General features: G+C 57.1%; 4 protein-coding genes across 4 annotated transcripts in view; 3 read left to right on the forward strand and 1 right to left on the reverse strand.

The window, feature by feature from the left end:
• Window positions 1–849: 849 nt before the first annotated feature.
• Window positions 850–2934, forward strand: VOLCADRAFT_67773 (uncharacterized protein; the record flags this gene model as incomplete). Its single annotated transcript, XM_002956994.1, has 5 exons — window positions 850–972; window positions 1633–1644; window positions 1822–1935; window positions 2242–2331; window positions 2767–2934. Coding segments are annotated over 5 exons (507 nt in total), but the record flags the coding sequence as incomplete, so codon positions are not given.
• Window positions 2935–5790: 2856 nt separating this feature from the next.
• On the forward strand, window positions 5791–8225 carry VOLCADRAFT_98114 (uncharacterized protein; the record flags this gene model as incomplete). The annotated part of the gene is made up of 5 exons (XM_002956995.1): window positions 5791–5834; window positions 5976–6035; window positions 6158–6324; window positions 6478–6565; window positions 7295–8225. 5 exons carry the CDS (start codon window positions 5791–5793, stop codon window positions 8223–8225), a joined length of 1290 nt encoding a protein of 429 aa, XP_002957041.1.
• A 3142-nt stretch (window positions 8226–11367) lies between these two features.
• VOLCADRAFT_98115 (uncharacterized protein) lies at window positions 11368–16516 on the reverse strand (the record flags this gene model as incomplete). Its single annotated transcript, XM_002957035.1, has 9 exons — window positions 11368–11609; window positions 11743–11787; window positions 12230–12923; window positions 13109–13156; window positions 13732–13921; window positions 14255–14334; window positions 14818–14979; window positions 15281–15421; window positions 16400–16516. The coding sequence occupies 9 exons, from the start codon at window positions 16514–16516 to the stop codon at window positions 11368–11370; spliced, it is 1719 nt and encodes a 572-aa protein (XP_002957081.1).
• Window positions 16517–17018: 502 nt separating this feature from the next.
• The window catches only part of VOLCADRAFT_98116 (uncharacterized protein), a gene marked incomplete at both ends in the record, with an annotated part of 3627 nt that continues 898 nt past the window's right edge, over window positions 17019–19747 (forward strand). Inside the window, 2 exons of the mRNA XM_002956996.1 lie at window positions 17019–17054; window positions 17276–18965. Coding sequence (XP_002957042.1) covers window positions 17019–17054; window positions 17276–18965 — 1726 coding nt within the window. The remainder of the gene's footprint in view (window positions 17055–17275; window positions 18966–19747) is intronic.

Below are 19747 nucleotides of genomic sequence, written 5' to 3' on the forward strand. Positions count from 1 at the left end.
TTTAGTAAAGTGCATTGCAGATGATAGCATCGCTCCTCGCAGATATTTATACGCATTCGCTTTGCGTCCAGCCCTGAGTCTTACCAACGGTGCTTTGCGCTGTTTGGCACGAAAGATTAAAGTATCTTTTGCCTTTGTTGGATATTAATCGTTTAATTATTCAAGATGTACTAACAGGCCATCATGCTTGCCGACCTCTTCCTCTCCATCGACGATGTCGAGCCGCCGCAGCACCGAGAGCGCGTTGCGGCGCTGCTCCAACGCGGTTACGACTTAATTGCGAGCGTACACACTGCAACCGGACGGCTGACCCAGACCGACAAGTAAGCAACTCGTTTGGCTTCTAGGGTTTGACCAAGCTCACCCTCCTTTCCCCATCACCGGGTGCTCACCTTTCTACATCACCGGGTGCTCACCCCATCCCGCATCAGCCACTTACATACCTCTCTTCCCCTCCTAGAGACACTTTACCAGCGGCTATGTAAAATGCCCAATCCCCAAAGAGCCACAGACGCAGTGCCAAAAGCGCACAAAGAACCAAAGCGAGGCGAAGGTGCCGCTGGAAAGGACAACAACCGCTAGGGGTAGCACCGAGGCTCAACCGCAACCGCATCTCAAAATCTTGGCAAGAGTTCTCCAGTTAGAAAGACCTAAAAACGCAGGTGTGCCATCACGACGCTGAGCGACGCCGCGCTAGCGTCCGCCAACGCGGATGCGAAGCGCGCTCTGGCCATCCGAAGCGGGTCCGTGGCCGTCACCCTCGCCGGGCCCCCGGGCGGCGTGTCCGCCGCAGCCACCCGGGGGTCCTCCACGCCGACGACGGTGACGCCGCCGCTGCCGCCGTGCCACCTCCGACAGCTTCGGCGGCTGCACTTCGTTGCAGCAGACGCCGTGCAGGCCTCGCAGCTGAGCAGCTCCGGGGACGTCGTTCGGTCGTACGACCTGGTGTCTATAACCCCCAAGACAGAGCGCGTGTTGCACCAGGCAAGGGGATCGGGTGGAACTTCGACGGGGAGGACAAGGGCGGGGAGGACAAGGGCGGGGAGGACAAGGGGCGGGGAGGACAAGGGGCGGGGAGGACAAGGGCGGGGAGGACAAGGGCGGGGAGGACAAGGGCGGGGAGGACAAGGGGCGGGGAGGACAAGGGGCGCGGAGGACAGGGAAACTGCAGTCGATGTCCTCACGGTACTAACTTAAACACCGAAGCGTGGGAGGAGGGGGAGGTGACAGGCGCAGAGGGATCCGGGGCCAGGAGGGGCGTCCTGCGCCACGTCATGCAACGCCAACAACAGGTAGGCGGCTGGCAGAGGTTAAGGCCTGGCTTCTGCTCCCGACGCGTTCCGGCGCGTCTGGGTTCAAATCCGCCTGCCGACCTCTCGGGGTGTTTGAGAGGTGATGAAATGGGAGGTGGCTCCCCATCTTGTGGACGGTGTAGGACGTGATAAAATCAACTCGCGAGCTGACCAGGAACTAAGTTGACGCGCCGTTGATCCGCTAGATTTGGTTGGATGCTGGTGGTGAGTTGCCAAACTCAAAGAGTACACTCTGAAGTCGGATGGGGTGAATGGCTTAGGGTGCCCCTCTAGCAGGGGAGAGCAGGGAACTGCCTCGGGAAGGAGGCCACTGGTGAAGCTTAACCACCCTGTAACAACATCAACAACACGAACCGGACACGAGTACAGACATTTCCGAGGGACATGGGCCCCCGGGCGCACCCCTCTGGGACCCACCACCACCACCGCCACCACGTCGACCTGCGAAATGAGGCGTCAATGCCGTCACACGGCCCCCTAAAACCCTAAATCGGCTCCCTAACCCCAGGCATGCACTTCCCTGGAAGTGGACCTCATCTGTCTGGAGCTTTGGCAGCGGATGACCATCAAGCTACGTGCCCCGGCCATCAAGGCGGCCTTGCGGAGGGGCATATACTTCGAGGTGAGGGCAGGGCTTATTGATGTGGTTTGCCGCGTATTTGCACGTCCTCGTGTGTGTGTGCATGTGCATGTGTGTGTGTGTGTGTGTTTGTGTGGCCCCATGTTGTTGATCTTTTCTATTTTTTTTTAAGTTAAACCTAAATATGAAAGACTTGTTTCTATAAGTACTAATGATTTTTTCCTAAATAGTACCGAGCCCCCGGCCAGACGAACTAGTTAGTGCTTCCTCCTATCTTAGCTTGTCAGCCTAAATCGATACCCTAAGTCAGACCAGCTTTGTCCAATTTCAAACACCATCGCCATCCAGATATGCTACGCTCCAGGCCTCCGAGAGCCCACCGCGCGCCGCAACCTCTTCTGTAACGCCCAGGCCTTGGTGCGCGTGACACGGGGCAAGGTGGGTTGGGAGAGAGAGGGGGGAGAGATGGGGGAAGGGGGTGAGGGGTCAGAGGCGAATCACCGGCGAATGAAGCAGATATACTCTAGGGATAGATGGATAGCCCTCCAGGAGAAGAGACAAATGCTGCATCAGGAGTATTTACTGGCCAGCGGCGGGAGGGTGTGGAAGTGAAGTGGAGTGAAAGGGCGTCGTGTGGACGGAGTCGTGGTAGGGTGAAGTGAAATAGGCTCTGATTCTGGTAATAAGCAGGTTTTGAGCCCCCTCAGGGTTCAAAGACGGTGGCCGACTCTGGCGCTCCTTCCCGCACTTCACGCGCGCACGTCACTTCCTCGCTTACTCCTGCTGAGACCGCTGCTGGCTGCCTGCCTGCCTTGCGCCGCGCCCGTTCGCACCCGGTCTGCTGTTGTTGCTGTTATTGCTGCTGTTGCTCAGCACATCCTGCTCAGCAGCTCAGCACGCTCCGCCTTCGAGGTGCGGTCTCCCCTGGAGCTGGTGCACATGGCGACTCTCTTCGGACTCACAAGCAAACAGGCCCAGGTGCGGGTGAAGAGAGCTACATGCCGGTCCACAACACGAGAGCTAAGGGGCCTGGGGGAGTGAGGGAGTGGCGGAGGAGGCTGGAGGGAGGGAAAGGGGCATGGTGGGCGGAACTCCCTGGGCGGATAGTCCCAGGCGGCGTCTGGAGCCATAGGGCTGCCCCCCGTGGGCTGTGGGCTCTCTGGGTTTGGAGATGCCGTCACATCAGTGGAGGAGCGAAGGGAGAAGCAAAGACCTGAAACGGACAAAGTGAAAATGGTGGAGGTGGCAGTGGCAGAGGGGGAGGTGGGACATGGGTGAGTGCGCGTGTGCGGTGTGTTGCAGCGTTGCTGCTGCTCCGGATGCTCCTGGCGATGCTGCTGCCGGGGATAAGGTCTGTTTGTGAAGGAGAGCGAAGCCGCCCATCCAGTAATTTGTAATCTTACTTGACTACTTGACTGAGTGACGCAAAGCGATTGTGTGCGTGTGTGTGCGTGATGAATGGATGGATGGCTGGATGGATGGATGATGTAACAGTAATGGATTCGATCTTCTGTATGAACTGTGTTGTTGTTGTTGTCCTCACAAAGGCTGTCCCCATCTAATAAGTGCTAACTAAAAAAGTGCTGGTGTGGTGTGGTGTGGTGTGGTGTGGTGGTATGTGCTGCCGTGTTGCAGGAAGCGGTCAGTTTGGCGCCTAGGGCGGTCCTGGCTCGAGCGGAGGCCCGGCGGGCGGGCAAGACGGGCCTGTCGGGAGTCAAGCTCAGGACGACAGCATCAGCGGCGGCGTTGGAGACGGCGGCTTCCGGAGGAGCAGTGGTGGAGGATGTGGAGGTGCGAAGGGCTGGGGTGTGCTTCTACTGCTACTGCTACTGTTGCTGTGGCGGTGGCGGCGATAGTAGCTTCAATGGGTGGGGGGCCGAATGCCTGTCGAGGGTGTTAAGAGGGTCCCCCGCTTGGTCCTTCGCTGCTTGCATGATTGCTTTTTTGAAAGGTTTCATTGTAGTAGTTGAATTAATGATAGGTTAGTGTCAGTGGAGCCGCTAAGTGGATGAGATGTGTATTAGAGAACACGCGAACCGACTTACAGACAGATGCCTGCTGGTCATTTACTCACCAACCTCTCGTATCTCAGTGCGTAACGCACGCACGCACGTGATCCCCCACTCTTTTATCACACTCCATCACACGCAGATGGGGGATGTGCCGGGACCCCAGGAACCGCAAGATGCCTCTGGACAGCAGCCGGCGGCGGGTCGAGTGCAACAGCCGCAGCAGCGGCAGCAGCAGCTACAGCCTCCAGCAGCTTCCGGGGGAGCTGGGCGCGGTGGCCGGAAGCGCCCCGCTACGGCTGGGCGCTGAGCAGGTGGCAGCGTACAGCAGCTGGCTGACCTCAAAGAGGCCTTTCTACCGACTTTGTGCTATTAACCTGGTAAATGATCTTCCTGGTCGTTAGCTTACGACACGCGACACAAGTGATGGTGAACACAGTAATAGGACCCAACGGGGGTCGCGTGTCGTGAGACTGGGACGACTGTTGCAACGGATGAGACACGAGGCCTACGAGCGCACGGCGCGACACCGCAGAACGGGCTGCCGCGTACCTCCTTGGACGACATCACGGAGGCCACTCTCGTACCATGTTGTTCTCAGATCCATGACACGCGTTGTGAGAAGTGTAGAGCCCCACTTTCGTCTGTGCGTGTGCATGTGGATTTCGAACGAGAACGGGAGAAGTAGGCGAAGAAGTGAAGATGGCGACAGACGGAGTGTGTTTGTGTGTATGTATGGTGTGAAGAACATGCTTGCTGGTGAAGTTGGAGGAATGCGAAGAGGGGAGGGAAGAAAGAAGCGTCGGGGGCGATTGTGTGCGCCGCGAACCGTAAATTTATGTAGACCGCCTTTCCATTGCACCCTCAGCAATTTTAACCAGCAGTGTTGTTTAACGCTCGAGCGATTCATTTTGTTTCCTCCTCGACGGAACTACTGGGCAGGTACATGCAGGGTGCATGCTAAAGTGTTTTGCCATCCTTTCTGTCATGGGATATGCATGTCCTTAGGCGCCTTGTCAGTGTTGTTGAAACATAATTGCTTTTGCGAGGAGAACGCAGTAGCAAATAGCAGTAGTAGCTCAGCCATTCCGGTATTGCGAAACGTTGCTCTGCTCGTGATTGCAACAAGATCGCATGTCTGAAGTACTTAGGAATGATTTTGAATGGCTTGCCGGACGCCGTAGTTGCAGAGATGCGGATCCTGTTTTCTGCATTTGGTCTTTCATTCGCAGGGAGCCCAGGGCTCAGTCCTGGGCAACAGAATTCGTACATTTGCGCTACGAGGCAAATCCCAAGTAAACCGGGAGCGGCTATCGTTAAAATGCTTATGGCCAGGCATGCGGTCTCTTGCAATGTGCCCAGCACCTGTGCTGTCTCGTACTCCACGCACCAAAGCCAGGTTAAGGCTCCAAGGGTCTAGGAGTCCATCATTGCCTAGGCCACCGTTAATTTGTTACTGTCCTATGACATTTACGTAACCATTCGCTAATAGGAAAGAAGTTGCGGATGTGCAGGGCTACCTGGATCCAAGCCGTACGATTGGATTCATTTTCGCAACTGGGAAAGTAAAACCTTCGCGGCACATTACCCGTCTATTTAATTACTATCGACAACAGGGAGTAAATATTGGTGACGCAGGCTTCGAGGACAGGCTTGGTCGGCTTGTTGCGCCTTCTAGCTTGGCTGTTTAGTGGCCCTACATAACTTATGAACCGTGCTGGTTTAGCAGGCCATAAGGCATAGCTGTTTGTGTATGGGGCTTTCTCAATCTGTTGACCTCCACTCGGCAGCCATGGCTGTGACAGCGGAGCAGCCACAAAGCCCAACAACATGGAAATTTGAGGATGGTGAACTGGTGGGATCTTTGAATAGCCGGTTTGCGGTAAACATGTGCTTTACAAACCGGACCAGCTTCGTGGTGGAGGCTTTTTGGTGAGTTGGCCCTGCGGCCCCGTTTGTCGCCCTCGCAGTATCGTCCTCCATCGACGCATTAGTGTGCATCGTGACCGAAATCCAAAAGGGTTCTCACTTTCGCGGTTGAGCACGACATGCTGTGTACACTTGTCGCCCCAGGCTAAATTTTAACGGCGAGGAGGTGTCCTATGGCCTCATCAAGCCAGGTGCAACGCATTTGTAAGTGTCGCAGCGGCCTGCCGCAGTTTTCCCGTTTTGTACGTATATATGCTGTTCGTAATGGCGTTCCACTCATCAACATCATCTGCCCTTGCGCCCTCTTAACCTTGAACCCCTTTAAGGCTGTACACGTACTTGACTCATCCATGGGTATTCCGCAACCACGAGAACAACAAGGAGGTGCTTGTGGTCCACGGCAAACCGGTATGTGCCGTGCGTGCTGTAATCCTCGACCGCATGGTTTGGACTCCCTGGTTCCACCTGGTTTCGACCGTGGTCCTTTTCGCAGGTGGCTTGGCCCCACCAGGCACAGACCTTCGCTGACATCGTTGAAGCACCCTTCTTACCGTGGAACACCGCAACGCATGCCTCGTCTTTTCGGACGGCTGATCCTGGCTTTGCGCGTGACGTGAAGAACCTCTTGTTGGCTCACCATGTGCAGCGAAAAGCGAGCGGCAGGAGGAGCTGCGACATGGCGAGTTGCCGTTGCGGCACCAGAAAGCTCCGCAACAGCAGCAGCAGCACTGGCGGTGCGCCTGACATGGCGGCGTCGGCGTCCCCAGCCAAGGCTCAAGCGCCCTGCTGTGGAGTTCCGCTGTGGCATTGGAAAGGTGATGGCGCGCGTTGTGCTCTTACGTGTCAAGAGTCAGCAGTTTCCCTGCCTTGTCCTGCATGTTTGTATGCCGCGTATGTGCGTTAGAACACATCCCGATTCCCAAGCCTTCCCAGTTACCAGTTTGTCGCGGGACGAGCCATGCATGCATCCGTCACACTTTGGACGTAGCCTGTACTTCCGCATTTGCGTCGCATTGCAGGTCTCCCCCGATGCCCTCTCCCGCATTTCCCTCCCCCAATTGATTCCACAATGTCCGTAGACGTAGTTGAAGTTGAACAGAGCCACGTCGTTGCAGTTATCGTTGTGCGGTGCAACTTTTAGATACTTTAGCCCTCTCGCCTTTTGTTCTCCTTTTGATGCACAAGTAAATGTTTTTGCACACACGGTTAGGATGCTTATGGATGGAGAATCATTTTCTTTGTATACATCTCCTCCATGGTAATTGATGTCTCATGAGTGGTGGTGCTTCTCTCCTAGAGCAGCTGCGTTACATGCGAGTCTTGTGGCTTGTGCTGTACCCCTTCTTCTCCCACCGTGCCATCCCCACAGGCCTTGAGGGCTGCAATGCCTTGCATGCGGCGCCAACAGTGCTCTCGCCCTCCCTTACCACCACTGCTGCTGCTGCTGTTGCTACGTCGCGGAGGTCGACTAGCTCCGCGCCCCAGGCACCAGCGCCAGTCCCGGCTACACATCCTTCCCCAAACCCGAATGCCGGCTCCACGTGCATCATCACGACGTCGGAGGCTGCCGTACAATATCACCCAGCAGAGGAAGGTCTGCTCGGGAAGCTACCTTTCGACATTATTCTCGAGATCATTGCGAAGATGGCGCCACCGCTTCGCGGCTTTAAACCCTTGCTAAAGGAGGACATAGAGATGATGCCTCGTGGTGTGCAACCCGCCAAGGGTCCCGTGGCGCTTTTGGCGGCTAAAATCCTGGGCCCTACACCGCCGCCGGCCCCCGTGGCGGATCCGGAGGCGTGGTTTGCGGCCGCGAACGCGGCTGCTCTTGCTGCGGCACCGCAGCAGCTCTTTGGTGACTTCGGCGCGCAGCTAGCGGAGAACGGTCCGCCTGCACCGCCGCCACCGGCGCAGGAGCACCAGCCGCACCAGGTGGCAGGCCCTGATGCCGCGGCTGGCGCGTTACCACACCACGTTGCTGAGGTTATGATGTACACGGAGGCCGCTGTCTTGGCAAATGCGGCCTTTGCTCACGCACATGACATGGCAGTACAACAAGAGGTCCAGGCACAGGCGTTGCTTCGTTTTCTGGTGGCCCAAGTACAAGCGCAGGCGCAGGCCGCGGCTGCTCAGCAGCAACAGCAGCAACAACAGCCGCAGCACGAGGGGGAGCAGGAAGGGGAGGGCCAGGAGCAGCAGGAAGGGGACCCGATGGAGGAGGCTGCCAGCGAGTACGGTGATGCTGACGGAGCCGATGCGGAGGAGGGACAGGTTTGGGTGGCGCCGGAGGAGGACGAGTGGGACGGAACCGAGCCGAATTGGGACGCGTTTGTCGATGCAGATGACGCGTGGGGCAATGCCGTTGCTGCGTCTTCATTGTCGAGCGCCCAATAGGATTCAGGAACCAGATATCGTCCTGTAGGCCTGGAGAGATGCTCGCTGAGGTGTCTATACGAGGTGGTGGCGTGAAGTGGAAAGGGGGCTGGTACGGACGGTGGAGTATATGCGGTGGGATGGCTAAGGTTCTCAGCATATTATTGCATTGGCTGCGTTTTTGTGGGTGGGGGGATTTGCGGCAACTTTTGTTTGTTGTGGACATGGATATGCACCAAATATGTTTGATTTGGAATTTGTAGCAGTAGTAGTGTCAGTGATTTGCGTCTGTGCAAGGCTAAGTTCCTTGTGCTGGCAGGGTGGTGGTGACTCCCAATCTAGTGGCGCCCACATGGCAGCAACGTGATCAAGTCGGAATGTGTTTCTTCCCTTAATTGAAGGGTACGATTTAAAATGTGATGCCGATGTGTGACTGTTTTTGCGTTGGTTAATTTGAAACCTGCAAGCCGGAAAGTTCATTTCTCCACCTGCCGTGACAACCAAGGCATTATTGGGGGTGGTTTCGCGATCCTCGTGACTCGTCATCTTCTGATGACGTGGCATGGTTTCCTAGTGTTTTGTCTTGTACCGCAACCGAAATTCGGCTTGCGTTATCTATCTATACATTTATCTATGTCTGTCTCTTGCTTATTCTTCTCTGCCGCGTGGTTTTTTATTTTGTGACAGACCTGATCTGTTTGCTTGGTGAAATAGAAGCCATCCGAAGGCATGGCTTCGATGGCATGTCTACACGGCTTGGTTGTCCGTAGAGAACTTTGAGGCTTCTTTTGAGGCTCAAGATCCATTCTCGAGAGATTCAGCTCCGGATAGCATTTATATGTGTGTTTTATGGCTGCTGATACCGCAATCGGGGCGTACCTGGACGGGATGTGTGCAGGTCCTAGGATTCAGTCTGTTGGTGTCTTGCGTATGGGCAACGGCTTGTGGACTACTGATACTTCCCTTGACTTCTCATTTCACAACATTTATCTTCTCTTGGCGACTGGATGTTGTGTCTTATTGGCGTGCGGTGACTGATGCAAAAATGCGTCTTGCGATGCGGCGTGCCTGGGGGCGTGCTGGCTGATGTACATGTCAAGGCATCATACCGTGCGACCAACGAGCTGGATGAGCCGTCGACATCGTCTCGTTTTGCCAAGGAGACATAAAACGTTTGGCAAGGAGATGCTGGAGGCGATATTACGAGTGGGGGTGAATTGGGTCATTATAACTGCCGTACAGGCACAGCGGGGACTGTTCATCGCTCCTAATAACCCAGGAGGGACAGATATCGTCGTGGACAGATCCCTTAGGCGATCTATACTCCTAGCTCCGACAGTGTCGATTTTGTATGGTCACCAAGCTTAGGCGACAGGGCCTGTTTGTGCCAGCTGTTGCTGTCAAAGCCTTCGACGCACAAGTACGATCCATCCTGTCTTACGGGATACAGGTCTGGGGCCCGATGAGGGTCCGACAGGTCCTGGAACGAGGCTTCCTTAGAGGTCAAGAACACCGGTCATGTTATTTTGATTATGCGCTGGAGGATAAGATGGTTGGTCTGCAGAAATCCTTCCTGAAGCAGTTGGCTGGGGCGGGGATGCCTCCCAACCGGCTACTGTTCAAGGAACTGGGGCAGTACCCGTTACAAGTACACTGGGCGAACCTAATTTTCCGTTTTTGGAACCGACTGGTAGAAGCTAAAGGCACGGTGTATCATCATTGTTTTCGGGAAAAGCTTCGTTTGGCCTTTGCTTCTTCCTTATGTCACGATGGCTGGGGATCGAAGGTCATCAGGATACTAGAAATTTTAGGATACGACATGGGGTTTGAGGGTGGTGCGGATGAAGGGATTGAGGCTAGGGTAGATATTGCTGCGTCACATGTCCTAGATATTGACCAGCTGTTGCAGGAACTCCGAGATCGATTTGATGACGACTAGAGTAGTGAAAGGCTGGCGATTGACCCACATATGTTTGTCTCTGACGACAAGCATCCAGGGGTGAAGATGTGTCGTTATTTGCAGTGGATGGGGCAACCTAAGCACTGTGAAGGCTACATCTTACCGAAACATCACGTCAGTTTGATGCGTTTCAGGATGTGTGTTTGGCCTTTGGCTGTCAACCGACCCCATGGTAGGGAACGGGCCGCAAGGTGGTGTCGGGTCTGCAATAATCGGCAGGCAGCGGAGGACGAACGGCACGTGCTACTAGAGTGTCCGGAATATGCGGATATCCGTGCTAAGCTCTGGACCCTAGGCATTGCTCCAGGAGATGTTATGAATGCGGTGATGGGTGTCGAGAATCAACGCGGGTTGGCACACGTCTTGGATTGCATACGGAGACCGTCTCCGGGAGACGTAGGTTGCAGTACATAGACGACTAATGTGGATCACAGTACAGTGTTATGAATTATTGCCTTTTTTTATCCTTTTCAGTTATTGTTTCCAGCTCGGCGGCTCATGAGCCTTTTGGCTCGTCTGGGCCACTCTGGGAAAGGCCATCGTCCATAAATGATTCAGGATCCATATTATGTGGTTTCCTATCCGTGAAATGGGTTTCCTATTCGTAAAATGCACTTCTGGCGGGATATGGATTGCCCGAACTGCACTTGTTTTTGGTGTCTATTTTCACAGGTACATACTTCTGAACATGCACCTTGTGTAACTAAACCCTGGGATCTTCGAGTTATGATTTGTTTATATTCCTAGAAGCTCAAGACGTGATCAGGAGGACGAAACGGAGACGTACTCCCACGCGAGCAACCATTAATTTAGTCTCAGCCTGCCTCCAATTCATTTGAAAAAGACATGCCAGGCTAGGAAAATCAAGTACTATTGCGTTGCTGGTGTGTAAAGGGCAGACGAATTTGGATGCAACCGACGCTTACAGCACCATACACGCAGTCATCCACGCAGTCATCCTCTCCTTGCCGCGGTTATTAGGCCCCTTGGCCCAACTGTTCATACGCCCCATGGAAAGCCCTTCATGAAGAGCGGACATCAAGACAGAACCAGGATGCAAGCCACAGTGTTTTGGCACGTACCCAAGCGCAGTGCCAAAAGTGCAGAGTGTTGCACCCCATGCAGCCCATGCCATCTGGTACACTGCCAGGGCCCCAGCCATGGCAGCTAGATCTGAGGCGCTAAGACGTCCGCGCATCTTCTTTACTTTTCTCCCCGGACGTCTCCTTCATGAACATATTTCCACAGAGCTAGGGTGCATCCCCGGCGGCGGCGGCGGCGGCGGCGGCGGTTGCTGTTCCCGCTGGGCTGGCGGCGGCGGCAGACCAGCGCCACTGCAGGGCACTCCATATAAGGACCCAGACGGCCCCCGCCGTGTAGGGACTCCGGGAAATCATCAATGGGCAGCTGGAGGCGGTCAAATAAGCCGTAGCACCCCTGCCCAGCTGCACCCGCCCGCGTAACGTTGAAGTGAAGTGAAGTGACAGATCCCTCCGGCGGGAGACACACGCGGTACTTCTCCTCCCATACGGGCTGCCAGCATTGCAGCGCCATATACTGCCATATATCTGCACTCACATGCCGCACGCGGAAGACGACCCGGGCAGCACACGTCGAAAACTGCTGCAGGCGGGTTTGATGCCACCCGCATCAGGTAAGGTGGTTTCCGTCGGTCCGCCTCCTCATCAGGGGAATGTCCAGTACTGGCTAACTTTGGTGCAGCACCTGGAAGGTTGTCCGCTTTCGTCGTCGTCGTGACGCCGCGGCGGCGGTGAATGTGCAGCACCACACGGCGGGCACCACTTGCTTTGGCACCACGCGAACAACGCTGACAGGGGTGCTGCTCTCCCAGAGGAGTTACGTTACGGTGATCGGGCAGCTCTGGGCCCCATGCTGCCGAGGTAAGCTGCATCGGGGGCATTTCATGCCTCCTGCCAAGACTGCGCCTTGTTTGCTGTTATGCGGGTTTCCACCCGCCCTCCCACCCGCCCTCTCCCACCTTTAATAAGGCTTCCTCATGACCGCTTCCTCATAACACACAAATGGCCCCAGATGGGTTCCCCACCGTTGTAACGAATAACAGACTGCGACACAGAGACAAACTCCCAACCGTAACCGCCACCCGTACGTTCCAAGTACTCCCGACTGTGCGCGTAACGCCCCGTCACTTGCAACTTCATACCGGGACAGCTACCGCCGCCGCCGGCTGCAGGGGAGGAGGCGGCGGCGGCGGGGTTCTGGGCTTCAGCGGCGGCGGCGGCGGCGGCGGCCGCGGCGGCCTCCAAGCCCCGGTGCACCTTTCCCTTCGGAGACAGCTCGAGCGCTTCTGTGGAGAAGGCCAGTACGGCACCCGGCGCCGCCGCCGCGGCGGCGGCACGCATCACAGGCGCCAAGTCGCCGATGTACACGAACACGTCCGCCGCGACCAGCAAGTCGTACGGTACGGCAGAATTAGCGATGGTCGTCGATGAGGAAAGCGATACCGCCTCGGCGTCGAGGAAGGCCACGAGCTCTGCTACAGCTAAGCGGTTGTAGCAGCCACGCTTAGCAGCTTGGTCAATCATTCCGGAGGACAAATCAACGCCCTCCAGTGCCGTACAGTACGGCAGCAACAGAGGCCCCATCAGGCCCGTGCCACATCCGAGGTCGATGCAGCGCTTCCAGAGCGGCACGGTGGAGCCTTCGACTGCCGTACTGTTGTACACCGCCAAGAGTTGGTCTCGGAGCGCCTCTGGGGTTCGGTATTGCAATTTATTTACCTGTCAGTGCACGAGGAGGGCAGAGAGGGCGAAGGGGGAGGGCCCCGGATGGGATTCGGCAGGCTGGGCTGGGGTGGCAGACGACGGCAGACGTACACCCACCCACCCACGTAAATGGTCCTAACCCCCCAACCAACCAACCAACCGCCCAACCAACCGCCCAACCAGCCGCCCCGGGCACCCACAAGGTGGTCATCGAAGTGGTCGGCGTACTGGTCGAAAAGCCCAGCGACCTGTATACACATACATAATACACATACATATACATACATACAGTTAGAGGAAACGAACACCACCGGGCCGTAATGCGACGTGAAGTCATCATGGTAAGTGTCAGTGTATCAGCAAGGGGGTGTCAAGGTAAACGACATACACACATACATACATACATACATACATACATACATACATACATACATACATACATACATACATATACCACCCGTGCCGCCGGGTCATTCTCCCCCCCCCAAATATACCCCCCCTTCCTCACGCGCATTCGTGGTATAGCCCTTGGTTATGGTTTGCCCATCACGTAACCGTATTCCCCATATCTTGTCCATGTGCATTGACAGCATAACCCCCCCCGGGGGGTTCTTGGCATGTTATTGTAAACAAAACCGCTTTCACCTACCCGAATAATAGTCCATCCCTCTTTGCCGTATGACAATCATTTACATTCTGCTGAAATCCTAATATTTTTCTTCTTTTGCCATCACAGACGTTTTAAAGCTTTCTTTAGTAACGTTTAACCCCCTTCACTCCCCACTTCACTCCCCACTTCACTCCCCCCTTCACTACACCACACCATGTCCGCGGGCGCTGCCGCCATCGCCTCCACGTCCCCGGTGATGGCGGCCACCCAGAACTTGGCGGCCTGGTGTTCGGGATGGAGCCGCAGGTGCTGCCTGAACGCCGCCAGCGCCGCCTCGTTGTGGCGAATGCTGCGGAGTATGGCCCCCCGCCGGTAGTGGGCGGAGGGGTGGTCGGGCTGGAGCCTGTGTTGCGTGTGTGTGCGTGCGGAGGGGGTTGGAAGAGGGGGGGGAGAGGGGAGGGGGGAGAGGGAGGGGGGGAGAGGGAGGGGGGGAGAGGGAGGGGGGGAGAGGGAGGGGGGGAGAGGGAGGAGGAGTTACAGGAGGAGTTACAGGAGGAGGAGGAGGAGGGGATGCCGCCCCATGTCAATAACTGTGGAGGGTGTCGAAAACTCAGCCGGGGAGAGTTTGGGGGGAGATGGCGGCGCCTGGCGGCTCTGGGCGGCTGAGGGCGAAGGATTAATAATTAAGCTGGTGCAACTGCCAACCGCCAACTGCCAACTGCCGTCCGCCACTTACTTGGTAACAGCGCCGTAGACCTCCGCCGCGCGCTGCTGCCGACCCTCCTCCCGGAGAGCCCGCGCCAAGTTCATCATGACCTGTATGGTGTGTGGGACAGGGGGGGGGCATATCTTCACCCGTGGCAGCTACCCGGCGAAACCCTGTCTTCCCCGCGGGTATTTCAGAGGGTCGCTCATCCAGTCACCCTAGTCATCTTCTCAGTGGATCGCTTAGGTTCCGCACCCACCACCAGCATCCAACGGAATCTGCCGGGTCGACGGCGGCCCAACTCCATTCCTGGTCGGCTCGCAGGTTAATTTTATCCCAGGTCACCACCGTCCATCAACTAGGGGCGCAATACCTTCCACCATCGGAAGGATTTCCGACCCTGACAGGTCTCAAACCCGGGATCTCCCGGGGGCAGTGGTCCGTGCCTTACCAGTAGTGCCTAACCTGTATGTATGTATAGGTGCCGAGGGCACGTGTATATATACCGGGTAGACCACCTTCTCAGTCTCTCCCTCTCTCTAACTCTATCTCGTACACTCGTACAATCTCGTACGCTCGTACGTGTAGCTCACCGCCACATTGAGCGGATCCTTCTCATTCGCTCTTTCAAACGCATCCGCAGCCTCCCGCCACCGGCCAGCAGTTCGATGCACTACCCCAAGGCTGTTGCGAAATTTGGCGCTGGCGGGTTGTAGCTGTACGGCAGATGAAACCAGACGCAACGCCTCGGCGTCCTGAGGTTGAAGGCGGGAAGGGGATGGGGCATTTGTTCGGAAAAGTTCGGAAGGCTTACGTTGAAATGTAAATGTTGAAGCATGTCCAAATCGAAACATATATATTTCAACACATTACGGGTTGGGTCTTGGGGAGTGAGTCGTGAACAAAATGAATTTGCGATTAGTAATGGTGGTTTCGGAGCTATGGCAGAAGAGGGGATGACGGAGCACCAGGCCCAAACCCGAATGATGGAGTTCTGCAGTACTAGAACCGCTACTCTACGTGCTGCCGTACACACCGTACATGATGCAATCGTACCTTTTCTTTGCCGTACAGCTGTGTTAGGAGCGCGCCTAGCTGGTGAAGTGCATGGGCGTGTCGTGGCTGTACGGCCAGGAACCGGCGGTACAGCGCTTCAGCTCGATGAAGGTCGGTTCCGGAGCTGTGAAGGGCGGATGCCTGCGGGTATATGACAGGAGTGGAAGAGACAGAGGGGATATTTGACTGGGGGGATGTTTGTGGTGAATGGTGCGAGTTCATGCGGGGTGTCACTCAGTTAAGGTTTTGAAGCGGACTCCGTCCGGGTGTGCGTGGCAACAGGTTACGGTACGTGAGAGCGATTGCGTCCTGTGTTGCGAATGATATCGTGTGTAACATGCAGTAAGGAACTAGTGGCAGTCATTTGGGCGGAAGGGTTCTTTGTGAGCAGCTCGTCCGAGGGGTTCGCACGAAGGGCCTGGCGGCGCGGCTTGCCACTCTAACCCGGTTTCGCTTGCCTCAGAGAAAAGAGCCTCCACATCTTCCGTCATGCTTTGGAAACCCTAACGTGCCTTTGCCGTGTCTTTTAAAACAAAGAAACCTCTTATTGCCATGCCTCAGGCCGTTAGGGGACATCGAATCATGGCCATGCTATGGGACGGAACAGAATTTAATAAGATAGTCCAAAGAACAACAATATTTGCATTTTTGTGGGATTTCGCGGACGCTGAAGCAAATTGTTAGCGGATGTACGACGACGATTCAATGCCTTTGCCCCCGAAAAGCATGTCCATCACGAGTCTGTTCTACACCTGTTGGTCAGCTGAAGAGCATTTCGTCAGCACGCACGGTAATTATACGCAAACCAAAATTTCCACAATCTTCGTTTCCCCGACGAGCGCGGATAGGCGAGGCTGCGACCAAGGAAATGACATTGTGAAGGTTTCCTAGCATACCTCATACGAGACTAAAATGTTACTATTTGGTGTAGGACGGTAATCCCACATCAAAGCTTCCTTCCTACCTGCGCACTATGAGTTAACGGGCCGCCTGCGCCAGCGCCCAGCCAGGCGTGCGTATGTTTCGGAGTTTCCCTCATTATGGATGGCATTAACCGTTCAGGGCTAACATCGCGGACTGTACTCTTCAAGTGGGCCACCAAGGACTGCTGGAGCTTACCTGGAAGCTTTTCATAGAGCGACAACGTTCCTCAGCTAGGCATGTCAGCTTTACAATTTTGGTCGCCTTCGTCCTGTGACACAGTCCAGGCAGCTTTGATTGCATCTCCAAGTCCATGTACGCCAAAGCGTGTCCTATCGCTTTTACTCAAGATACAGCCATGGGGCAACACCAAGTCGGCGAGGCTACGCGCAATACTCGGCCTATCAGGTCCATACACAGCCGCATTTGCGCCTTCAGCTCAAGCCACCGATGGTCAGCCCCATGCTGGATGCTTGACAAAGGTCCGTTTCTTTCCCTGGAGGGTGTCTTAGCTTTCTAGGGGAATCGGCAAAGGTGACGTCCTGGCCTGTCAGCGGCTGCCATTATTACTAGACGTTTTTACGGGGGGGGAGAAATACCTGAATGAAGACATTGGAACAAAAGTACCTCTGGGGTTGTCATCTCATCTCCGACGTTCTGCCGCACTGCCGCACTGGATTTGGGTCGTGTTGGATGTATGTATGTATGTATGTGGATGGACCGCCACGTCGTGCCACGTCAGATTGACAACCATTTGTGTGTTACGATGAGTGAAGAATAAGTGGCATAGATGGGCTAGTTGGCTTTTGACTCCCAAATGTCCGCCTGGTTGGATCTACCCATTAAAGAATGGGTACGGCAGGCGGCTATACGTTAGTACGACATAACCGTACCGCTTTATAAGTAAACGGAATGCAGGTAACCTTGAGGGATCACTTGTTGGTGTTACCTGTGTGTGTACGCCCGTGGCTACCTTGCCAACCCATAGGACCATATCACCATCACCACCACCATCACCACCACCATCATCACCATCATCACCATCACCACGTATTTTCTTCACCTCATGTACAGGAGGCCTGGCTTGCAAACGGCGATCTCAATGGCGACGGTTGTGTCGTACTTGAGGTAACCGACGGTGACAGGCTGCCGCGGCGGAAGGCCCGTGCTATTTCCCCCACCCCGCCGGCGGCAGCCGTACGAACCACGATACGTTCATCGTGCCGTACCAGTACACCCAGCGGCTGTAGCGACTCAGAGGACGCGGGAGGCGGCGGCTGTAGCGACGATGACGACGACGATGCGTCCGAGCTCGGCCTTGAGGGCACATCTATAGTACCCCTTCCTCGCGCTACTGCCGCCGTCGCGGTGATGTCAAAGACTGCGGCGTCGCAACAGCCGCCGCCGCCGCCGCCGCATTATCCACATCCCGTCGGCCCGGCAGTAGCGGCACTTGAAGAAGTTACGGCGCGGCGGCGACGGCGGAAGCAGGAGGCGGAGGCGGCCGCGGCGGCTGCGGATTCTTCTGCCATTGCCGCTGCCTCGCCTCCCAACCCTCTTCCCCGATCTAACAGTAAGCGCCATGTTATTATGGGGCATCGGGAGCCCCTCCACCCGAACTGGCTGCTGGGCAATCGGCGGGCCGCGTTCACGGGCAGCAACTCACGAAGCTGGCTGCCGCTTCACGTGCTGACTCAAGCGCAGGCGCAGGCGCATGCAGCTCAGGCGCAGCTGTTGCCAGCGGCCAACAACTCCCCGCGCGCACACACAAGCTGCGACAACAACACCTTTGCAGACGGCGGAAGTGTAGGCGGCGGGGCCGGCGGAGGCACAGATCCAAGGTCCCCTGCGCTCTCGCAGTATCAGCAGCAGCAGCAGGGGCAGCTACAGCCCGGCGGCGGCGGCGCAGGCGACAGCTCCCCTCCAGTTTCCCTGACCCACTTGGCCCTTGGCGGAGGCGGCGGAGGCGGCGGCGCGGGCGGTTCGAACAGCCGTGCCAGCTCGACACATTCGGAGCGGCGGGAGGTGACCAGGTCTGGGGCATCTGGGTTTGGGTCGCCGTCGCCGATGGCGCGCATGGACAGCCTGACGGGCTCTTCCCCTTTCGCATCGCTGGTGTCGCTACAGCAGCACATGGAGCTGTCGGGCTGTACGGCGCTTGAAAGGGATCGAGACAGGGACAAGGACCTGGAGGAGGGTTTCGGAGCGCATCGGCTGGGCTCCATGCAGGGCTTGTTGCGGGGCAGTCGCATGCAGGGCCACGTCACCGCCGTGGCGAATCCGGCGTACGTCGCTGCCGCGGCGGCGGCAACGGCGGCGCTCGCCGCTGCCGTCGGTGGCGCCGCCTTGCCGGCGGCGGCAGTTGGATCGGGGCTGCCATCGGGACCGCCTCCGGCCTTGCGGAGGGAGCCCAGCCGCCGCCGCTATCAGCAAGCGCCGGCAGTGGAACTGGAGCCGCCGGCGGCAGCGGCAGTAGTGGTGGCAGCTGCAGCCTCCGCCGCCGTCAGCGATGCAACGTCACCTGCTCGACCGCCGGCGTCGACGTTTCCTATCAGCTGTAGTGCCGCCGGCGGCGCCGGCGCCGGCAGCGGCAGCGGCAGCGGCGGCAGTGCGTTGCGGCCCAGCTTGGCACAGCAGCGCGACGCCGCCGCCGCCGCTGCGGCGGCGACAGCTGTGGTGAACAGCGCGCAGCGGCCGGCGGTGCCGACGGCGGTTGTCGCTTCGGGCTTGCAGGGGCACGCCGTGGCTCTCCAGCCGGGGGGGAGTCCGTACCAACTGTCGAACCCACCGCACATTTACCACCATCATCACCACCTTCACAGTCCGCAGTTCGGGTCAACTGCCGTACAGGATCTCGTTGCGTTATCGCAAGCGACCGCACAGCCACAGGCTGTAGCCGCTTCAGCACCCTTTGCTGCTACAATCGCTGGCGGCGCGTCGGGGCAGCCGTCGCCACCGCCGGCCGCTACTGCCGCTACAGCGTCATCCGGGGGGGCCGCCGCTGCCGCCGCTTCCCCCTCCCCTGCGGGCACCAGCCCGCTACGGCAACAGCTTAGCTTTTCTCACCATCTCCAAAGACGCAGTAGCAACGGCAATTACCACCTAAATATCCAACAACAGCCACAACAGTCGTCATCGCAGCAGCAGCAGCAGCAGCAGCAGCAGCAGGTGGCAGCAAGTGCGCAGAGCCGCGGCGGGGGCGATAGCGTTGCTGACCCAAGGTATCGTCAGCCGAGCATGACAGGGATCGGAAATGCCCGTACACAGCTGCCTGACCGTCCAATTGACGGCTGGACGTCGCTCCCCCCCGACGGCGGGGGCCGACGTGACTTGCCGTTGTCCGCCAGCGCGCCACATTTGGCAGGTATGTTGGTGGCCGCCGCCGCCGCTCCTACAGCATCAGATGCACCGGCGGCGGCAGCCGACGGCGCCGCTGCTGCCACTGCCGCCAAATCTGGCGGCCAACATACTGCCATTGCGGCGCGCTGGCGGACAACGGCAAGTCACGTCGGCCCCCGCCGTCGGGGGGGAGCGACGTCCAGCCGT

Source organism: Volvox carteri (genome assembly GCF_000143455.1).
Source record: "Volvox carteri f. nagariensis unplaced genomic scaffold VOLCAscaffold_68, whole genome shotgun sequence".
Taxonomy (NCBI): Eukaryota; Viridiplantae; Chlorophyta; class Chlorophyceae; order Chlamydomonadales; family Volvocaceae; genus Volvox; species Volvox carteri.